The sequence below is a fragment of the Bemisia tabaci genome, chromosome 2 (assembly GCF_918797505.1).
Source record: "Bemisia tabaci chromosome 2, PGI_BMITA_v3".
Lineage (NCBI taxonomy): Eukaryota > Metazoa > Arthropoda > Insecta > Hemiptera > Aleyrodidae > Bemisia > Bemisia tabaci.
Genome location: NC_092794.1, coordinates 58,523,144 through 58,545,802, shown reverse-complemented (window position 1 = coordinate 58,545,802; position 22,659 = coordinate 58,523,144). Strand labels below are relative to the sequence as shown.

Sequence of the window (22,659 nt, the reverse complement as noted above, 5' to 3'; positions counted from 1 at the left end):
CAGGAGTTGATAGAAAGATTAGGGGACCACAGAAACCTCTCTAATGTCACAAACTTCGTCTATGATGACAGTATCGCCTGTTTCTGGTCTGGTTACTGGTTGGAATTTTTTTCTGCTGCAATGAGTTCGGGAAAAGTTGTGTTAATTTTGTGTTTCGTCGAGTGATTGTGATAGTGGTTTGTGACGCGATCACATGCAAATATCTCTTGAACATAATATCTGACAAAGTTTCGCTTTAAGTATATCTTCAACATGTTTGAACACGGCAGAATTCTCTCGCCTGTTCAGTTGAAAAGGCTCAGTGAACACAAGTATTCATACGAGAGTAAAAGTTTATTAGATTCATTTCTTCAACCTTGGTGGAATTTTTTAGTCAATAGAGTTCCTTTATGGCTAGCACCTAACTTGATAACTTTAACTGGTTTAATTATCAACATTTTAACGTCTTTAATTCTAATTTGGCACAGCCCCGATGCCAAATCAGATGTAAGTATCTCAGCATATTTTTTGTGAAGTCCCTCCGCTTCGTCACCTATTTTCCAAATATTTTAGTTTTCTTACAAGCCCTCATGACCTCTAATCGAATTTTCAAACCCTAATGAATTTCCTCTCAACATTTTGCACCAAGACCTTCCTCATCTGCTCCAAGGAACCACAGTTGCATGTCATGCGAGTACGAATTTGGTAATCAACTCATTGTCAGTAGCTAAGGTTAGGTGCCCAAACTTAGTCGTATCAAGAGAACTTTTCAAATTAGGCATTATTTCCTTGCCTAGCATAGTAGTTAGCCTTTGAATGGAATAGTTAAGTATTCCTACAGAGAGAAGAAGGCTCCCCCATTGGTCTGTGGTAACTGAGTTACTGAAGTACTACAGAATTGTATTACGAAAGGTCGCAAAATAGAAGACACAACAACCCCTGAAGCCTGATTGTTGAAACGTTTACCGGTTTTGACGACAAGACAAGACGTAGCCCTATCTGCGCCGTATAATATATATATTTTCGATTCTTGTCCGGCCGATATAAATTTCAACAATCAGGCTGCTGGACCATAACTTCTTGTCAAGATGCAAGTATTCTGTTTTTTATGTCTGTAGATAATTTACTGTACTTAGTGCTTGCTGATATTATATCAGTCTTCAGTCGTCAATCTTTGATTATCTCTCGATCAGTGCCACTCAGCAGCTTAACACTTGCATTTAGAAGGCTCCATTGATAAGCGGTGATATAAATGAGATTTGATATTTGTCTTAAACCAGGATTATCGACTATTGCCAAATCGACTGCTAATATTAGAAACCACGTATCTTGATTTGTAAGATTACTGACTCCTATCATATTGTATAATTTAATCGGACCAAACTCAGCAGAAACACATCAAGTCGTATCAAGTTTAGTCTGAGAAATAGAGATTTCAAATTTATTTCCCCATCAGGCCTAATGTTAAAAACAAAGTTTGATGACTATTTTTACGTTTAAAATATTTTCTCTCAACTTTGAATTTTTTCAGGAAAAATCTATGATTACTTGACATTAGTTGAATTTAAATCTGCTCCTGATTTGTTATGCGTAGCTCTTTTTAAAGTTCTCGATTCTTAAAACACTGAATTTGCTTAGGTTTTCTTCTGCTTAATGCAATCTTATTTTATCCGCATGAAAATAATTTTGATACTTCATTAAGGTTTCTTGCGCTTACTCCTCAATGATGATCTTCATCTAAATTTGTCTACAGGTACCCAGGTGGGCTTGTTTTGTGTGCGCTTTAGGTCTTTTTATTTATCAGAGTCTTGATGCAATAGATGGTAAGCAAGCCCGACGAACAAGCTCATCCAATCCACTGGGTGAATTATTTGATCATGGCTGCGATTCTATTTCAACTGGTATGAAAAAACATTATACTTTTCAATTTTAACTGTAATTGAACATTTCAATAATTATTTTGCCGGTGGAGAATATCTCACAAATGAAGAGTTGAAGAAGTCAATTTCAAAGCTGAATATCCTCATGCTCTGATGAGCTGTAGAATTTAAGCATCCTCATGAAACTTTAGGCTCATTAGGAAATGGACCTCTCGGATTTTAACATGGACTGATTCTTTGAAGCCCAGTGCTGACGGCTAAACTTTTGTTCAACTTTTCTTCCACTTTTGTCAGATGAAAAGGTGGATTGTCTGATACCGACTGTAAAACACTACAATGAAAAGTTGTGAGGAAACTAAAATCTAACACCACCCTCAACTTTCTGCCCAACTTTCCAGCCCAACTGGTGCTGCCAATTCGATAGAAAAGTTGGACTGATGGTTGAAATGAAATCTTCTGTCTGACATCACTAAAGTTTTGCTAATCGGAAGCTTGCGTGAGTCAAGGATTTACATTTGAAGAATTTTTCCAAAGTAAATTTTTGCAAGAAACTTAGTGATGCCACTGATTTTCTATAGAACAAACTCCTTCGCTCAAAAAAAGCTGGCCTCAACTTTGAGAGCTTTTTTGGAGCTTGAGAAATTGTCCCAGAGAAAATTAGTAGCACCTCTGTGTTTCTCTCAAGATTTACGTATGAAAAAGTATTAAATCTCTTATGCATGCAAAAGCTCCATTTGTTCTGTCAAACCCATTCTTTATTGATTCTCTCTACTGTAGTTTGATCATTCCATGTTTCTTCAACATTTTTTGAGTGTCTTCTCTCTCTTCTAGTTTTTGTGGCAGTATCCGCCTGTATCTCCGTCAAGATGGGAAATTCGCCCGGGTGGATGTTTTTTCAATGTTTCTGTGCTTGCACCCTATTTTACTGCGCTCATTGGCAAACATACGTCTCAGGTTGGTTTAGTTTAAGAGCATTAAAAGCTCCTGCTTTACAAGTTTTTGCAATATTTTTAAGAAAAAAAATTGTGAAAGACAAAGTAAAGAACCACCAAAAATTTGATTTTGTCATCATTTATGGAAAAATTTTTGTCAAGGTATCAGCCATTAATTTTTTAAGTATAGATTTCTTCCATACAACTGAGAAACTGAATTGAAGAGAGTTTGGTGTGGGCAAAGAATGGACGCATGGAAAAAATCCATACCTGAATATTTAATGGCTGATACGTTGTTAAAAAACTGCATTTTCTGTTAAGAGCCACCCTTGTCTTGTTCATAATCAAAATGATGAAAAAACTTCAGTTGATCGTTATTTTGATGACTATAACTAAAATCATCACCAAATCTGTTTCTCTAGACCCATGTGTTAAAACTGAGCTGGAACATCTTGAGTAAGGGTGTCCCATCACTCCATCAGTTGGCAGTTAGGTATCGAAAAGGTTCTATGGAGCGGTAGTAACTAAAAGGGACCCTTATCATCAGCTATGAAAGTATGGAGCTAGCTAAAATATGCTGTTGCCTCTCATATTAGTTTTATATTTCAAGTAACCCAACTTACAGTTATACCAAGCAATTATGCTTTGATTGAAGCTGAAGCAATTCTGATGGAGCTGGCGGTTTCTGACTTCAGTGTCTTCATCGGAGCGTATCGGTATTTTGAAACAAATAACAGTAGCTTACCAACAAGGATTTGTTTGAACACCTCTAATTTAGAGATGAGGACTTGAGTTATCAAAATGGAATTATTTAAAGTTATACAGCGATCAGGGCAATAAAAATTCTAAATTTTAGTCGCCAGGGTGTCTACAAGTCCGGGAAGTCCGGAAATAGTATTGATTTTTTAAGATCGGTCCGGAAGTACTGAAAAAAGTGGGGAAATTCTGCAGAAAGGTCCGGAATTTTTGTCCTTTTTGTTGCAATTTGAGCGAGAAATTGAAATTTTTCAAATTTCGTTAATTGGAAGTACTGAAAAAGTACTGAATTTTTCTGTTGAGGTACTGAATTTCTGGGGAATGTACTGTAAAGTACTGAAGAAGTACTGATTTCTGGTCAGTCTGTTTTTGTAGACACCCTGGTCGCGTATCTTTCTTATGAGGGAACAGAAAGAGTCTCTGCAATCAGCACCATGGGTGTCGGAAGGTGGTCCCATGAAGCGAAGTTTCCTCCCCTGCCTTCGTTAAGAAATTTTGATCATTTTCAATCGTGTATTATCCATAGTACTGCTTCAAAGATATTCATAAAGATTTGTGAGCCTATATGATCGTATTTTATGTTTAATTCAAACCAAAAAAACATTTGAGCAAGACTCTAAAAATGTTTCTGGAAGATATACTAGAAATTTGGGCATTGAGAAAATTAAGATTTTATTACAGCTTATAGTTAAAGATATAATTATTTTTCTCCAAATTCTTTTTTTTTTTGCCATGAAGTGAATTCTGTATTGCATTCTCTTGAATATCAGGTACATAAATATCTATCAATCAATTTTGTGTTTCAGGTACAATGAGATTTGGGCGTGTTGATGTTACAGAGGCGCAATTCACCATAATTTTAATTCACTTGATATCTACTGTTTTCGGTCCCGATATTTGGCTGTCTAAGGTAAATATTCTTGATCATTTCTCATCTTCAGGTATAAAGATAGCCACCCCTGAGAATGTATTTACCTATTAGTTTAAAATCCTAATCTGGTAAATTTCTCTGGTCATATTTTGCGTTCCGTACGCATTTCACTGAACTTCTATTCATTGACCGCAAACAGAAAATCTTTGTTCATCCCTAATTTACAGCAGTATCAAATAAAAACCATTTCAATTTTGAGTTTACTCGTTCCCTTTTTTGAAATTCCTATGAAAAGATATCTCAGTTTTTAGATGAGAGATCCCTTGTTTTCTTTCTCTTTTTTTTTCTACTTAATTGAGAAAACTAAATTTTGCAAAAAAAGTGGCCTTGATTTTGATCTGATTGATATCTCTTCTTTGGTTCATTCTTTGCAAAGTATCCGTAAGACAAGTGACCTCAGTGTGCAATTACAACTTTTTCAGGAGAACAATTTTGTTGCGTTAGGATGAAAAATTCTAATTTTAGGTTAGAACAAAAAATATCCTCCTCTATTCCAATGAAGTAGTTGCGAGCAGATAAGTTCATTTATGTGCCAAGAAAAAATGTAAAGTGATAGTGCAAATTATACAGTTTTGAGTTACATACATAACGTATTAAAATTTAACATCACTATCTCTGTAAACTACGTTTTTTGAATGGAAAATCACATGTTGTCACACTCCGGTTTGGTTTGTTGACTTCTTGGCCATTTGTCCTGCCCTTATGTTAGTAAAATACTTCTCTAAGAAGTGGGACCAGTATCTTACTTTTTTTTGGAGTTATACAAGTTCCCATTTTTCATTGATGTTTACTCTTCATCAAGTATACTCACAACAAATATTTCCTTAACTCCCCTCCTTTAAGAGAGACAAGAGGCCAAGTAACATCTTCCATCTTTTGTTCTGTGCAGTAGATATAATCTTTATCTTTTAGCCCTAGAATCTCAACCCCAATGAAATTTTTCTCTCTTCTTTTTTTTAGCATTTCTGTGCAAATTGAGCCGTTTTGAATAATTTTTTGATAAATTGTTAATCTTTTACCCTTCTGTTTTACTAATAAAATTGTACACTTACAGATACCAAGTTTGAGTTTAATCGATATCCGATTTGTGATAGTTATATTTACCGTCTTAGGCTGTTCCCTAGCTTTATATACCATGTTCCAAATTATCCTATCGGGTGGAACAGGAAAAAATGGCTCAACCGTTGCTGTAAGTCCCATCTTATCAGCATGTCATGTCTTAAAATGGGCTGCCTGCTACAGGTGTGGTTTTGTATGTGGGAAGTTACAATGCTTACTAACAGTTTTTTTCTATTTTTTTATATATTTTTTTACGTGTATAAAATACATAATATTACATACAGCTTACGATACGCTAAAAATCCCTACTTTGGTTTTCCTCTCTACCTCCAATTTTTTTCTTCCTTTTATAATACCCATCTTTGTTTTCTTTTTTCTTGTTGGATCCAATCTCTAACTCATCTCTTTTTAAACAAAGGTTAACTTCAAGAGTCAGTAATCATTTTCCTTTTTGCAAACTTATTTGTCTTCAACTCCTCTGTTAGCTCTGTAATATTTTGTTTTTACTCGTCTGTGAGGACAAAATCAATTTTTGAGCAGAAACCTGAGAAAAGCACTCAAAGAGTGCTTATTTAACTACAGTTGAACCGATTCGTCAAAAAATAAAACTGCCCAGTCAAAAACGTGATAGATTTATTCTACTAATTCATTTTCTGATGACTCCACTGATTATTTTGCAGAAGTCTTATTGATGACTTGGCCAATGCTCTCATCAATGGCTCACTAATGATTTTATTGCTGACTATTTTTGCACTGCTCAAGTCATCGATGACCTAACCATTGGTATCGTGGGTGACTTCACTGATAATATCATCGATGACTTCTTGAATATCTTCTTTGTGAAAAAATGAAATATGGCGTATCATATGATGACAAATCGGAAAGCGGAGTCCTTCGAAAAAATGAAATAAATGGAAGTTGTGGCCTTCGAAACTTGTTGATGCCTCATTGCAGAGAGGAAGAATTCGAGTTTTATTTAGGATTGAAGTCAAAGTCCTAAAAGTCTCAGATCCTTCTCTCAAATTTCGTTTTCAGAATTTTACACTCAACAATCTCTGATGAGAAAATAATTTCATGGCTGGAAAATCAAAATTTGTGTGATTCTCAAGTTTGTCCTTACAATGGTGCTGATCCTTTTTAAATTTTTAAATGTATGCCATCCTCTCCTCAAAATTATGGTTATGAAGATGAATCAAAGTATCCTTTATGCATATTAGACTCATTTTGGAACATGCTTAATCTAGAATTCCACTCAAGGTATATGCAGAAAATCGGATTCCCAGGGAAATTTTAGATCAAGTACCTGCTTAAAAGTATACCAAAAGTATGACCACTGGGTAAAAGTATGGTTTCTGCTGTTAAGTTAATGTTATTGGTGAATTTTATCATCATTACTGTACTAGTCAATGTATTTTGGGCTTTTCAATTTCGAAATAGCAAATAGCTGCCTTTCATAAATTCCATTTTATTAAATAGCTTGATAAAAACTTACAAAAACATCCTGTATCAAAAAGAATTTGATATATTGATAACAGATGCATGTATTCTCTAGATTACCATTCATATTTTGTACATAAAGAAAACTGCTATCTTATCATCGGGTCATCTAATATTGGTCTCATGTACATATATGTGTGTATTACCCATCATAAAGTTCATCTATGATGTTGATTCATTGTTTCATTGTATGCAGTAATTCTCTCTGCAATGTCCTCATTTTTGTGAGTTTGTGCATTTACTAACCTACTGTCATATGATGTGGTTCAAAGCTGCCTTTGATCGGTGTTGAGCTGAAATCTGTCCCTGTCGGTGTATCATTGATTGTTTCCGCTTATCTAGCTCATGCCAGCTTAACGCTCATTTTCTCAGGTGGTGTGGGAAAGAATGGATCGTCCGTAGCTGTGAGTTCTCATTTTCAATTTTACTATTATTCATTCTGTTCTCTAAAGCCCAAGAATCGTAAAATGCAGCCGCAGATTGTTATCAGTGGGAGGTATTTTAATGCACCATTGACAGAGTTAAAACCCAAGTGTCTCGGTACATGTTTTCTCATGTCAAAAACGGTATACTCTATAAAATTTGACCTAGATTGATTTTGATCTGAAAGAAAGTTTAAGTTGACAAATTTTGATGAAAACAACAAATGCTAATTTTTTACTTTTGAGTTTATTTTGGAAAGTTCCGATAAGATACTTGAGTTTTGCACAAACCTCTGTTAAGGAAACATGTCATAGGCTGATGGTTTAATCCTTAGCCTGTCTAGTGGTGCATTTGTGTTTTTTTCAAAAGCTGTATTTCGTATTTGGTGCAGATAGGACCAAATATTTAACTTGTACAAAATCCTTAATAAAAATGTAAATTGTTTTTGTTAGCTACGATTCTTTGGCTGTTGACTACAGAATTAAAATTTTATGTACAAACTTTATGTGTCCAGGGCAAGTCACAAGACCAAATTATGTGGTTTGGTCGTCGATTTTTAATATTTCAAGTCCTTATCTTGTTTAATTCCAAATTGCTCTAAAAAATTCTTGCTTTGAATGGTTTTGCTTTCCTGCTTCATCATGGATGGATTTTGGATCTGAACTTGCGTTCATTCTTTTCTTACACATTTTAACTTCCTTTCTACTTCTGTTAACTCTTTCTCTTTATATTTCGATTTCTTTAATTATAGTTTTTACATCTAAAAAATGAAGTATAGATCTAAAAGAGCATGCATAACTATGATTCATGCACTAGAAAAATATCTCAGATGTGGTGTGTCAAATTCTAGAGCGGGCACTCTTATGCAAGATTATAGAAATTTCTCTATTTTTTACATCATCCAATTTTTTAAATAGACGTATTTTGTTCGACATTATAATTCAGAACAGCTTGTAACAACCATATTTTTTTTGGATGTAGTTTATGTTGAAAGGGGCATGGCCTATTTTAATTGGTTTATTTTTTGCACAATCTGGCAACGTTTTCACAACTTTGTTACAGAACAATTGCAATGTGCTCGGAGCATGTTACAACCCTTTGTTAACAGGATTTCTATCCTCACTCCTAGCCTCTCTGCTCTCGTTAGTTGTGAAAAAGTGACGCAAATAAAACAAAATCTGTAACATAGAGCAATTGTTGCGGCGAACAAAATACGACTAATTTGATATCGTTATTCATCCCTGGTCTCTTTTTTCTCTTGCAAATGGTGCATGTCTGCCAAGGTTGCAAAAATGTTGTTAAGTCACCACTGATTTTTGACAAGTTGGAATATAAATCCCCTCAAATCTTTGAACAATTTTTCTGTCTTTTTTTTTTTTTTAAAAATGCTCCTGAAGCATTGAATTGAAACCCCTTAAGCCCGTGTCCCATGATCAAATGAACTCACCAAATGCAAGATGGCGGAGATGCGTACTGGACTAGTTTTCGCGCAAATCCGCATGGGCTCTATTCATGAACATTTGACAGCCCGCTAACTTTTTATTGCGCAGAGATCAGTACAAATCTCCGTCATCTTTCATTGATGAGTTCATTTAATCATGGGGCACGGGCTTTACCCCAGAAAAATTAAGTAAGATGACATGTAGAATATATATTAAATCGGTAACCAAGCACTAATCAAGTATATTCCTAGCTTGAAAAAATGCCCATAATTTTGTAAATCGTTTCATGGGTGGCAAGAAAATTAAATTTTACTGAGGATCACAAGGACCATATACCGGTACATTAGTAGATTGCACCAAGTTTCCGAACTTTTTCCTCGAAATCAAAGGTCTTGCATTAATTTTGATCCTAATAATTTTAGCTTTATACAAGTCTATTGCTTTGACATCATTGATCAACCAGTCAGTGCGGAAACAAAACATTTTTCTCGCTAAGATCAGCCTTCACAGCTCTTGTTCACCTTTCAGCACGCCCTGGATTGAGGAATTCTGCTGTGTGAATCTGGCATTACATTAAATTTAAATAATATTGATTAATATATTTTGCTTTAATTTTGTAAGGGCTGTGGGCATAATTTCTTGAGCAGGGAGAAACACTTTTGCAGTGTATGCAATCTGACATTGTGTTCAAATATGAATTTGTGCCACAGCAGTAGATTGTTTCTTAAAAATCTGATAACCTGGTAAACTAGTGGATCAATAATGTCAATCCAACATACTTAATTGAAACTGAGAGCATGAGAACATATACATTCCAACACTGTTGCTTCCATCACTCTTCTTTTGAAAAAAAATTAGGAAACTTTAGTGCAATCGACTAGCCAGCTGGAGCAACAGTGGCGTCAGGTGACCTCAGCAAACTTGTATTTTTTCGCCAGCCAATCTTTAAAATTTTCAAAATTTTGGGTCTGTTTTAAAGCGAAGTGTATGTGCAAAACATGCCTTTTCACAGGTATAATTCATTTTCTCTAGTTCGAAAGATACAAAATAGCAGAACTCTTTTTTGATGACACTAGTGTTTTGATTCTCTGTCAACTGATCAACATTGGTGCAAGAATTAATTATTCCCCCTAATATTTACTGAAATACATTTTTTCTGTGGAAAATTTACTTAAAATCACATTTAAATGTTTTTATTCGAAATTGGAAACCCTCCAAATTTTCTGTAGTCGACACTTGCAGATAACATTTTGCATAAGAAACAATAATGTCCATCATGATTCTCTGTCTGTTCTTGTTTTTTTAGTTTTTTCTTAGTGCTAATCAATTACTTTTTCCCCTGCTGTTTAGGGAACAAGTGTGCTGTCACCCATAATACCGTACAGCTTCGTCCTCATCCCAGCTCTTATAATTTATAGAAAGAGTCCAGAACATGTTTATGAAACAAATCCAGTTCTGTACATTTTGGCATTTGGTTTAGTGACAGCAAAAGTCACAAATAGATTAGTAGTAAGTATACCAATCAATATTGAAACCTATTCTTACCCATTCTTTATATCTTTTATTCCTCTTTATTTTTTTACTCACTTTGTATCCTTTAAAAATTTACAAACCTTTTCATCACTATCCTCTGATGAATATTTAATCTCGTCCCTCAGCTGATCAGATCTGTACTTTTAAGTTCTCTCAAAAATTCCTATCAGTGCTTTTAGTTTAAAGCACAATTGAACACATACAGATATCTTTTTTGCATTTGTTGAATTCAGAATTGTTCTCAGAACTTCTGATCCCTTTATTTCATTTCATCAAATAAACAGACTAATGAGTTTCTGTTGATTGAGGTAAGGCGTAAGTACAGCCTTTGGGCAGGAAATTTGGAAATGTAACAAAAAAATGCTTTTTTGATCCACTGTCCAAAGTAACAAGGAAAACCGAGGATCAGATGTGTGCCCCTGTGTGATCTAATAACAAGAACTAATATTTTTGCCCATCAAAAATCAATTATAAAATCCTTGAAGTTTGAGAAGATTTTAAAGACTTAATCACACTGTCCCGATTTTTAAAAACACTTTATTCCTTGATTCGTGACCAATTTTTGATCTTCCAAAAAATAAGCAGTTGCTGTAACATTTCCAAGGGACAAATGATGTCGGATCTTTGATGTTGACTTTATTTGGAATGACACAGTTTGTCATTCAAAATGAAGTCAACATGACTTACAACAATGACACAGTCTGTCATTCAAAATAAAGTCATGGAGGTCAGTCAAGGCCTCTTTTTGGTTATTAATTTCTATCTGTCAACTTTAGGGTTGTTTCAATGACCTAGATTTGGCAGTCAAGATATTACAGAGAGCTGGCAGTATGAATGAATACAACTTTTATCTCATACCTTTTTTGCCCTGCAGGTTGCACATATGACTAAAAATGAATTGGATTATGTAGATTCTTCAATGTATGGACCTCTTATGCTGTTCTTGAATCAATATTTCAATTGTTTTATCAGTGAATACACTGTTTTATGGTTATGCCTGGTGAGTTTTCCTCTCATATTTCAGCATTTTTTAATATTCTTGTATATTGTGAATTGGCATGTGCCAGAATTAGCCTTAAACACTGAAAGTACATATCCGGAATGTTGTTTCATCTGGCAAGAAGTGGGCATTTATCAGGAAACTAAACAAAAAATCAACTATAAGTGTTTTTTTTTTTTTTTTTTTTTTTTTTTTTTTATTTTATTTTTTCTTTGTAGGTCAAGCGAGAGAAATATTTAAACAGCGGCTTACTGAGAGTTGGAATAAAAGTCCCCCCAGCGAGTTAAAAAGGAGTGGACAGGGGGAGGAGTTCCCATTTTCACAGTACTTTGAAAATCAATATCATGAGTATCGATCATGAGCATTTTTGCACTTTGGGCTAAAAAACATGAGAAAGAATCTTATAAAATTATTCATGCTATAATGATTGTTGTATAGTTTTTTGTATGAGTAACTACGCTTTGAGTTTTCAATTTCGGCAGTTCGATTTGTTTCAGGTTCTGAACTCGGTAAAAACCGGGATTGTACATGAGCACCTATGCGATAGTAAAGAACCCCTAATCTCCTAATAAATTCCTATGAAATTTGTGAAATTATGTGAGAATTTGAGAGGCCGGCAATATTTTGCAAAAAATTGGAAGTACTTTGGAAAAACCACTATCACATGTGTGCATATTATCAATATTGCAAAAATTTGCAAGTAATGATGAGCACCTGCTGAAAACCACAAGTATCCATTAACGCTTGCTAAACTGCAAAAAACCGTACTTAAAATTTTAATTTTCCGGATCGATATTTAAAAGCAAACTAACCCAAAATGGCCATCCATGTCAAACCAGTTCAAACGTTTTAAAGGGTCGCACAGCCCTTCTTATCCTAATTGGATCGTGTTTAGCAGAAATGAACCAAGACGCTTACAACCGCATCAGCTATTGCCAAATTTGACTGGGCAATTCAATGTTTTACAAGAAAACGTTTGTGCAGATTCCCTTGAAAATTTTAAGGAATTTGCTTTGTGCTATGCATAATATTCACTGAAATTTGCATAAATATCCTCTTAACCGTTTTTATGTAAAAAATTGAATTGCCAAATTAAATTTGACCATAGCTTATGTGGGTTGGTTCCATTCTGCTTAACGTGCTCCAATTACCACTCAACACACTATGGTCTTTTTTCTTTTTTTTTGACATTTTCTCTCATTAGACTTCCATTTTTCTCCATTTTTCTCATGTTAACCAATCATCAAAGTTTTAATCCTCTCTTTTTCTCTTTGATCAGATCTGGGCAACTTTAGATCTTTTCCTGTACTGTAAAAGAATTTGTATGGAGATATGCGAGCACCTAAGGATAAGATTGTTTCGAATAGATGATGTGTCTGCTGCAGGTGACGGTCTTTCAAAGAATGGATCAAATAGCAATCCCTCTCGAACAACAAAAAGTAAACGACAAGCAGCGCATCATTGACCTAATAAGGTACTTTAGACTATCTCTACATGGTGATAAGTAAATGAACTTGGAAGAATAGTAAATTTTTTTTGTTGCAAATTTCCAAAAAGGAATTCACTTTGCACTCTCCTAGCTCTTGCCCATACGTAAGAGAATGAGTGAATAACCCTTTTCTGATATTCTACAGGTCTAGGAAACTGGGTATTGCTAGGGAATTTTATCCAGTTAGGGAATTTTACAAAAAAGACTATAAATAAAAAAAATCTTATAATTTGAAAATACATCAGCGCTGTCAACAGAATTAAACTGCGTCTCAGCCTGGTTTGGAGTTTATTGGCTTGAGTTAAGGCAAATAATTTTAAATAAAGAACAGCAATTTTAGTCAAAATTGAATGATGAATACTTGGAATATCCTGGAATAAATTTCTATCATTTGCAGTGAAATTAAATGAAAATTAACTGGTCATTTTCAGTTCTAGGCTTGAAAATTGTTGATGTAAAAAGTTAAGAATTTTAGATCATTTTGGTCTTGGAAAACCCGGAAAAGTCAGAGAATTTTTTCCTACTGAGTCTGTAGACACTCTGTAGAACCCTCTTAGAGTAATATATTTGTATAAATTATTTGATCAAGTCAATTTTTGTGCAAGTCAAGATAATTTCATGTTTGCCAAGGCAACCACTTAATATCTAACAACGGCCTTGTCTATCTTTACCGATTCACAGCAACAGCCATGTCTACATCAAAGTCTGTACCTTTAAAGATGTGAATACTAGCATACTTTTGTGAAGAAGCTTTCCATAGCTTTTCAAGCATTTTGATTCGTATGCAAGGAATTATATGATGCCATAATTTTTTCTTACTCCATTCTTAGATTACACTGTGAAGCACAGGTTTAATCAATGGTATTTTACTAACCCTTTTTTTCTTTTTAATTTCAGTGGTGGTGTTGGATTTAACATTAGTGGGAGAATGTATAATTTTGGATTTCGTTTGTAACTAGAACAAAGAAGAAACAATTCTCCAAAATGTGATATCCTGTAGCAGGACTTGATTTTCGTAGCATCTCACATGTTAAAGAGTGCTGGGATCTCAGTGCAAAGAATTTAAAAATGCATGATAAACCTCTGTCCCTTTGTTATAGTAATATTGAAATTTGTCTCCATCGATTTACTGAGAATTCTCTGTTATCTCATGGCAAAGGTGTTATAGCTTATGGCAAAGGGAAAGTCTCCCAATGTGGTTACGTTATTGAATTGCAACATAACAGCTAAGTTCCGGAAATTGTAAATGAAAACTTCATAATATGTTTCATAAACCTATCCAATTAACTTTGGGAGAACTTGGGTCTGCTTACTTTGGGTATGAATTTAATATTAAGTCCTTGATGTATGATTTATATCAATTTATGATTGCGTGTATGTACTTAATTTTCTCTGGAAGCAATTTCAGTTCCATCCATACAAATAAGAGTTTTTCCTAATGCAATGTTGTTCAACCTGATGTAAGCGAGAATTCTTATCAACTGTAGAAAGCCTCACCTCAGTAAAGCTGTCAAAATCAAGTGTAAATTATGCTCATTAACATGAACTCACACGTCTGCTTGTCACATTAAAAACAGGGATTTATCTTGTTAACAAGCCACAAGCCTTTGTGTCATTAATGCTGCGTTTTCTCTACACCTCTACAGAAACTTTGGTTTCAGATCTGGAGCAGTTACAATACTACCCCAATATCCCTAGGAAAGAACTGCCTTATGAACCCAGTATGACACTGAATTATTCTCTTCATGTGTTGATCTAATGAAAGATTTTCTAATGTTTTACTGTATGGCCACTGATTGCGAACTGATTTTTGACTCCTCTGTGAGCACTGAATAATTGTCATTGAAGAATATCTTTTTTCTTTTTGCAGTAATGTTCCCATCTTGCTGAAGAATTAGGGAATACATGACTGTCTGTATTTTAGAGTCCTTGTTCAAGGCTGATATGGCCAAAGTGCAAAACCACGTATCTATATTGTGGTGTTTCAAAATTTCTGCTCCTATTTTATTTTTTTTGGAAGAGAAACAAGCCAACTTAATGGCTTGAAATGTATACAGAATATTCTGCTAATAGAAAAGAGTTATCAATGCAGTTTTCAAGAAATTATGGTGACAAGTTTTCCAAAGAAAAAATGAAATATGTCAGGAAGGCTGCAATGTTGCGAACAGAGGTATGTAGTTTCGCATTTTGGCCATTGGTATCAGTCCTACTATTTTTCTATTTGTTAAAATTTCTGATTCTGATCGCTGAGAATGATGATCTGATACTTCGAATTGGAAAGAAATTTATGGGCATCCAGGAATGTTTTGTATGAGTGCATATTCCTTTTTCTTTGATGTTTTTCACCAAAACCATCCCGTTTATTTCAGTATGTTGTGGCAAAAAGCTCTACCCTTACTTCCTATTCAAGACCTTGCTTCCAAATTTTTTTTTTTTTTTTTTTTTTTTTTTTTTTTTTTTTTGGGGGGGGGGGGGAGAAAGAGAGGGATCAGTTACTATGATGAGTTGGGCTAAAGAACTTTGTCCCAGAATGCTGAGAGAGAAATGAAACAAAGTAAATGAATGATTAAGGCACAAGACACTAACGAGCCCCTGCCTAGTCTGCCAGTTACAGCATCTAATTTTTTGAAGTCAGACTCAGTCACTGGTGTATTTGGAGTATTAAAACAAAAAATTGTGCAAAAATTTACCACAGAAAAAAAAATTAAATGAAGCCCTGTCTCCCTCTCTCTGTCCAATATTTATTTAAATTTTACCAAAGCAAAAATTAGACATCACGAGGTAAACGAGATGTGTCAACCCAAGGCGTTGAAAGAAAACGACTTACAGTGCTTTCAGAAAGAAGCCTTTTTTTCCAAACTCTATTTGTAGGTATGTAGATTCTTTCTGCTCAGTGACAACCTATCCAATTTCCAATTTTTTCTTAAACAATTTCAAAACTTATGAAACTATTTAAAAAAAAACCCTGATGAAGAAATTCTAAATTTTAAGGCTATTTTGACGCATGTATGGACAATGAGTCGATCTATGATGGAAGTCTTTTGTATATGTACAGAGATATTTCGTGGGATTGTGTCCCTTCACTTTAACTCTGACAGAAATTTTTTTTTGTAATCTGTATGAGCCGCATTTTGTTGTGAATCAGCCAGTAAATTTTGTTTTCTCATGCTCTAGAAGTCTCTGTTGATTTCAATTTTATCTCATTGTAATTGATTTCAGCTGTTCCAAACTAATGTAAGATTTCCGGTTTTGTTGTAAGCAGCTCATAAATTTCATAAGCAACAAAACAATCAGACTCGGTAACAGTGTCGATGACTGCCTGGGTAAGGTCAGTCCAAGTGCTCCATCAAATCCTAACAGGTTTTTTTTTTTTTTAAGAGGGAGGAATGTCGAAGCTCAGACTGTTTCAATCATTGTCAGTCATTAAATCCTTAAGGAAAAGGAGCCTCCATCACTGTTTTCATTAAAATTCTTGAGGCGTTTTTCTTTCTTTTTTTTTCTTCCCTTACACAATTAACCATGACAAGGTGATACCTTAAGTTATCATATTGTCAGACACTTGGTCGGAGATAGTTAATTTTAAAAGCTGAAAGCAAGGTACAAGAACGAAAAGCATATTTTAGTCATGAATTTTGAGTTTAAAATTGAAATTTTGTAGATTTAAATCATATTTTTTCTCTTGGCACACCTTAGATGTTGAGAAAATCTTCTCTCCATATTCTTCTGTTCCCACACATATTGATGGTGAAACTGTAGAAACGTGAATTTCGGTTTGTGGCGTTGCAGTATTCTTGCCATACTTTATTTTCGAAGCAGAAAACTACTCAACGTCATTTCTTGAAAACTTCTCTATGTAAAGAATATTCTAAGGAAACTTCGAGCCATGATGTTGGTTTGGTCTCATTTTAAAAAATAAAATAGGAGAGATTTTGAAACACCTCAATCAAGACACACATTCTTGCAGTTTCATTGTCGATGTGTCCTCTCTTTCCATGCAAAGCTTCATCTTCAATGAAGAAAGATGATTGATTTCGAAAAGTGTTTCATCATACTTTGTCACCTTTTTTCTCCAAAAATCAACAAGTCTGAGCTTTAATTTATATTCTAGGGCTTAAGTCAACCAAGAAGTTTGTTTATTCCAGTAATTATCTTGTGTACCTGAATTCATGTATTCTCTCAAAAGTTAACACACGAACTTTTGAAATGAAATTGGTTTTGTAGTCCACATAAGTGAGCCCCCACTGACTCTTTGACAATATTTACAGTTCAGGTTGTAGTCTTAAGTTTTTATGCGGGGTTTGCCAATTAAAAGTAAATGTGACATTGTTCTTTCTGTACCTATTTCTATGTTATAATTCAAGTACTTTATGTTATTTAGATGATTTTTCTATCATCATTGTTTTTGGTTGCTGATCCAATGATTTGCAACGATACCTTTACAGACATGCAGGCTGCATTTATGATCATGAATTCACCAGCTTTAAGACCACTAATCTCAATCATAATATTTCAAAATTTCCGCATTTATATTATTTTTATCACAAGAAAATGAATCAATACTGAATTGGACAGCATGTAAACCAGAATCATCCTAAATGCATTACATATCATGCGATTCCTTCTCATCTTGTCTCACTTCCTCTTCTTCTTCTTATTCTTCTTCTTTCCTTGTAATCAGAAATCTGAGAAACACAGTACTTTGGATTTCTAAAGGTACATATATTCATTATTACTCTGAAGATATTATGTTGTTTCATATTTCATGAGGAAAGTGAAACACACGAGAAAATCAGGCAATTTGACATGCAGTTTGGCTAATTTTTGTTCATACCGCTAATTTTGAAACTTTACTTCTTTTATTTTTTTATTAATAAAAAAATATTTTTCTCTGAGCCCAAATACAAGAAAATACGATAATGCTGATCAAAAAACAAGAAGAGCAGAAGCAAATTCTTTATAACCACAGAAAGTAGACTAAAAATGAACGATTGACAAGAATGTATCAGTTATGAAATTTAAAAATGTCAAATTATGTCATCCTTAATTTTTGTAATGGCATATGGCGTAAAACTACGAGCTGCGAAATGTAAAGTCATAGAATGACCCTTTTGCTTTCAAAAATTTTGCAGAATTTCTGTCATTATAAAGTATGGGTTTATGGAATCATCGATGCTGCGATATATTAAAGCTATGTCATTGAAATATTCTTCTAGTGGTGAAAATCCCTACCTTCTTTTGTTTATTTAGTTGAATATTACGAAAAAATGCTTTTTATTTGCTCTTTTGCATTATTTTGATGCAGAACTACAACAACATTGGAAGAATTGTGGCGATTGACTTGTGTTCGCCTTTTTGTAAAAGGGGACACTTCCCGTGTGTGAGGGGAATTTTCTGTAGGATTCCGAACCAATTTTTATATTTTGTAGATTATCAATCCCTTGCTTAATACTCAGCTCATCATCTTGGATCAAGAGGTCTCAATGTTTTCAAGGTTTGGTGAATAGGCACTTAATGACGATGTGGTCCAATGATTGCCAGTTCAATCTCACGAACACCTCTGTTTTTTCCTCTCAGTATCAAGCAGCCCTTAATGCACATTGTTGCTCCTTTTTTCATTTCAGTTTTCATTTGAAGACTCCTTCTCACAAGTTATTACCATGCTCATGACATATTCATTAACTTTCTATGGATCTGATTAACAAACTATTTCAACTAAAACTCAGAAATTGTTTTGAAACAAAGCAGTCTAGAACTTATGAAAACTGCAGTTGAAAATCATTGTTCTGGAATTTTTCCTAGCGTATCATATGCGCAAGTTTTTTCTGTTCCGGATAAACATCCAAGTATGATTTATTCACAAGTGCCTTCAGCACGCAGATTGTTCAAATTTAGTCTATCTTTATTGAACCTCTTTTTTCACTTTCCAGGGAATAAATTCTAAACCCATTCTTCCCAGGGTCCGGTTCTGATTTCAATCAATTCTATCATTTTTCTTCTTTTCTTTTTGTTAATAGACTTTTTTTTATCCCTAGTCACTCTGACTTGTTTAGAATACAACAAGATGGGTTGTGTTGGCACAAAAAATTGAGTTCTCTCTGCTGTCTCTCTTGAACTGGAAAATTTACGATTGTATGAGATACATTCTCCCCTTTTCCCCTCCTAATACCTTTGTAGTTTCAGTTCAAAGCACTCGTACGTCTAATTCTTCTTTCGTTGTTCACGTTTTTAACTATGGAGTTATGATTGTTAATTTATTTTATCTTTATTGTGTTGTTTTTATCTATTTGTTATTTTTTCTCCTTTTTTATACTCTGTGATGTAATCATCACATTTGGACTGTATTCATCGGAGAGTAACCAATTGCGTTTGGCTATTGTAAATCGCCCTGTAATGTACTGTACTGTATTTTTTTTATCTTTTTATTTATTCATTTTTAGGGAAACAAACAAAAATTACCGACTTATACTGGCAATGATTTTTCAAGTTTTTCCTTTTTAAATTAAGCATGAAATTATTATTGTTACAAATAAAAAAAAGAAAATTGTGGTACTAATCACCCATGCTTGCAAGCACTCAATATTGGATAAGGGTGGTTTGAGGACATTAGTTGATTTTACAATTTGTAGATGACGCTGTATCAACTGATGGCTACTTGATAGCATATCATCCCTGAACTGCTGGAAAAACTGAGAATCTAATGAAAAAGTTATTAATTTTTTTCTCTTAATTATTGATGCATCTAGCTGCAATATAGTTTATCAACTATAAAGTATCATCTCTTGGTTTTTCCAGTCAAAATTACAGTAAAAATTAATACTCTTCATTTCTCTCTTAACGTTTTGTCCATGTACATTTCAGTTAGCACTGTGAGATGGGTTCCTGAAGTAAAAGCATAAATACAAGGGAGATAGTTGACCTCACAAGTTGGTTCTTTTTTAATGAATGCAATCCGTTCTCTCTTGTTTATCTTCTCTGTCAAGGTGCAGTTGCATAAAATTCTAAAAGTTCTGCTTTCACTGAACAGTACCTTATCTTGGTGAGAAAATATCCCCCTTCAAAAACAATAAGCAAGATCACTGTAATCACAAATTTTATCATGCGTGACCATTCACGGGGAGAACGATCTTCATGCCGAAAAACCTGAAATGAGATCGGTTGAATCATCGCATTAGTGAGATAAATATGATTATTTTGCTGTCGAAAAAAGTTTCAAAATACCAAACTAAATGGGAATCGTGATGATTGAAGGTTTGCAGTCCATCGCAAGAAGATTTGAGGATAAGCTTTTCAAAATGTGAAGTTTGAATTGAAAAAAAGCCAGAAGAGTTAGGGATTATTGAAAATTGGAAACATCGTGGAATTCCTATTCTTATCAAGAAATTTTTTGATTCAGATTCTTAAACTAAAAATCTCACCATGTTTTTGTCTCGCTATGGTTTTTATAGTTGTGTTTTAGCAGATGTGGTCCAGAATTTGGTAGTATAGACCAAGGGAAGTTCGAGCATTTTGGCACATGTAGTCAAAAGTGTTTATGGCAAAACAAAGGAATGTCAGGGAATTTTTTTAATTAAAGGACCTAAATAAAGCACCTTCATCATCTAGACAGAGGAGATAAGGATGAAATAACTATGTATATATTTTAGTATTATTTTTTCTTTTCTTCTTTTTTTGTTATTTCGTCTCTAATTCATTATTTTCATGAATCATATTGCAAATAATTGAGAAGAAGAAATGTTCAAATGAGCCATTGCTTCCTATCATGAGAATTTTCCAACCAAATTTAACGCAAGATGGAAGAGCATACCATCTCCTGGTCTGAACAGCTTGTGAATATAGCTGCCGCTGTAAAGCAGTATTTTTCAGACTCTGTTAGGGCCAGTTTCTCCATTTTCTCATCGTATCTCTCAGAGTTGGTGAGGAGTACCTTGACTGATGAATGCCAATAAATCTTAGTACATAATACAATCGCCCGGTATAATTTGAACTAATTGTGTATCACATTTTGATCCAAAGGAAACTATTTATTGAGTTTACAAACTCTTGCTCAATTTATTTCTATCCATTGCTGACCGTTCCTAATCATTTCTCTCCTTAATTCTAATTTTCTGATGGAGAATTTTCAGTTTTTTAGTTCTAATTTAATATGTAGTAAGGGAAAGAGTGATATTTTATGGTTTATCAGGAGAACGAAGAAAGTTCTCTGGCAGTGCTTGAAAAAGGAGTAAGTTTGTTTTTATCTGTTAAGAATTCTCATTAAGTCAGTTAGAACACCTTAAATACAATGCAAGATTTCTTCTTTCAATTACATAGATGTCTTTAAGAGAAACAGAGCTCTTTACCTCAAGTGATATAAAGAATATTGTATCTCCTCACTGCAGTGCTGCAGCTGAGAAAGGCTTTTTAAATCTTTTGAAGTTGCTTGAGGTTTGATGACATCCAACTTTTCAGGGCCTTCGCTGATTTTTACATTACTTAGTCAAGAACAGCAATTGGATGATGAAACTACGTAACTGCATTTGCAACTTTGTTTACAACATCGCAGATTTCATTTTACATTTTTCTCTTTTGAAAGATGACTGCTCATTGTTCTTGAAATCGTATGTAGTCTTTTTTGTGCCCACTCACAAATATTCCTTTAAAATGCTTTAAATAAATTCCTTGTCGCATCCTAGGATAAAAAAAAAAGGGTGCAAAAATTTGCAAAATTGTTAAGACTAGGTTCTTGTAGTTTCACTGTCAAATTATGTTGTAATAGGTATTTCTTTTTTCTCTCTAATTCTTTTTAAATGATATAAAATCTCAGAACAGTACTTATGTACTATTCTGGACGTTATTTTCATAAGAGCATAATCGTGCGTTTGCAGTTGCTTTCCGGAGACATGTTTGAGGAAAATGCGCATTCTCCACGCCACTGTAAAGTACAGAACTTATCATTCTGAACATGATTGGGAAAAACTCGAGAGGAGTAATTCATCTAAAGTATCCAAAATAAGTGTATATTCATAATGTAATTATGTTTTGTGTAGACGTCTATGTCCTTTCTATGTCAATATTGTCAATGTTTCTCTGAAAGAGTTAGCTCGATAAGTGCATCTATCTTGCCAGTTATTTGTTCATCATCATGAAATCTCCAAGATGTTTGTTTTAAGTATTTTTCTTTTTCTGATGTAAGTATTAAAGTTTATTTACATAGTCACTCATGTTGTTGGTCATTTATTCTAATTCTGTCAGTTTCCGCTATACCTCTACTTAAAACACAAAGACTGCCCCAGTCGAGAGAAGTATGTATCACAAGCAACATATGCCATAACTGGGGAAAAGTATCCAAACGCTAAGCTGGACAACAATGGTAAATGTTTTGGCTGGTTCTTTGAACTTTTTGTCTTGTTAACTTTAATGACTCCGGACAAACAATGCATCACAAGCGCCATTTTCATCTAATAATTTTTTTGTAATCTATCTCTTATTCGATTACAATAATTCGTGAATATAGCTCTTGCCTTAGTGCTAACTCAATTCATAATAACTTTTTTTGTCACCACAAATCAGTTTTCAATGGATCCTTTAAGTTTACTGTTTGGTGCTTGTGATATATGTACTGCCTATTCTGATATTATACTTCTACGCAATATTGAAATTGATTTGAGTATCAGGCAGGAGTAAATGTTGGATAAATGACATATTTTTGTTTTTTTAACTGAAAGACGGTCATTTTCAGTTTGCATGGAGTTGTGAAAC

At 34.0% G+C, this 22,659-nt stretch overlaps 1 protein-coding gene across 3 annotated transcripts; it reads left to right on the top strand.

Moving 5' to 3' along the window:
* Positions 1-57: 57 nt before the first annotated feature.
* On the top strand, positions 58-22,117 carry bbc (choline/ethanolaminephosphotransferase 1 bbc). Of its 3 annotated transcripts, XM_019040932.2 has the most exons (10): positions 58-486; positions 1,733-1,880; positions 2,691-2,813; positions 4,354-4,457; positions 5,533-5,667; positions 7,307-7,438; positions 10,250-10,408; positions 11,307-11,432; positions 12,712-12,906; positions 13,819-22,117. In XM_019040932.2, exons 1-9 carry the CDS (start codon positions 253-255, stop codon positions 12,895-12,897), a joined length of 1,347 nt encoding a protein of 448 aa, XP_018896477.1. In that variant the 5' UTR covers positions 58-252; the 3' UTR covers positions 12,898-12,906; positions 13,819-22,117. The 3 variants fall into 3 exon arrangements, with proteins under 3 accessions (XP_018896477.1, XP_018896476.1, XP_018896475.1); XM_019040931.2 differs by lacking the exon at positions 5,533-5,667; XM_019040930.2 differs by lacking the exon at positions 7,307-7,438 and having other exon boundaries at positions 59-486.
* Positions 22,118-22,659: the final 542 nt, after the last annotated feature.

Bases quoted from the DNA above. Each gene is read 5' to 3' on its own strand.
- bbc (XM_019040932.2), top strand. From the start codon at position 253: ATGTTTGAACACGGCAGAATTCTCTCGCCTGTTCAGTTGAAAAGGCTC. The intron at 5,668-7,306 runs GTAAGTCCCATC...TGTGGTTCAAAG, and splicing joins AAAATGGCTCAACCGTTGCT to CTGCCTTTGATCGGTGTTGA. The intron at 7,439-10,249 runs GTGAGTTCTCAT...CCTGCTGTTTAG, and splicing joins AGAATGGATCGTCCGTAGCT to GGAACAAGTGTGCTGTCACC.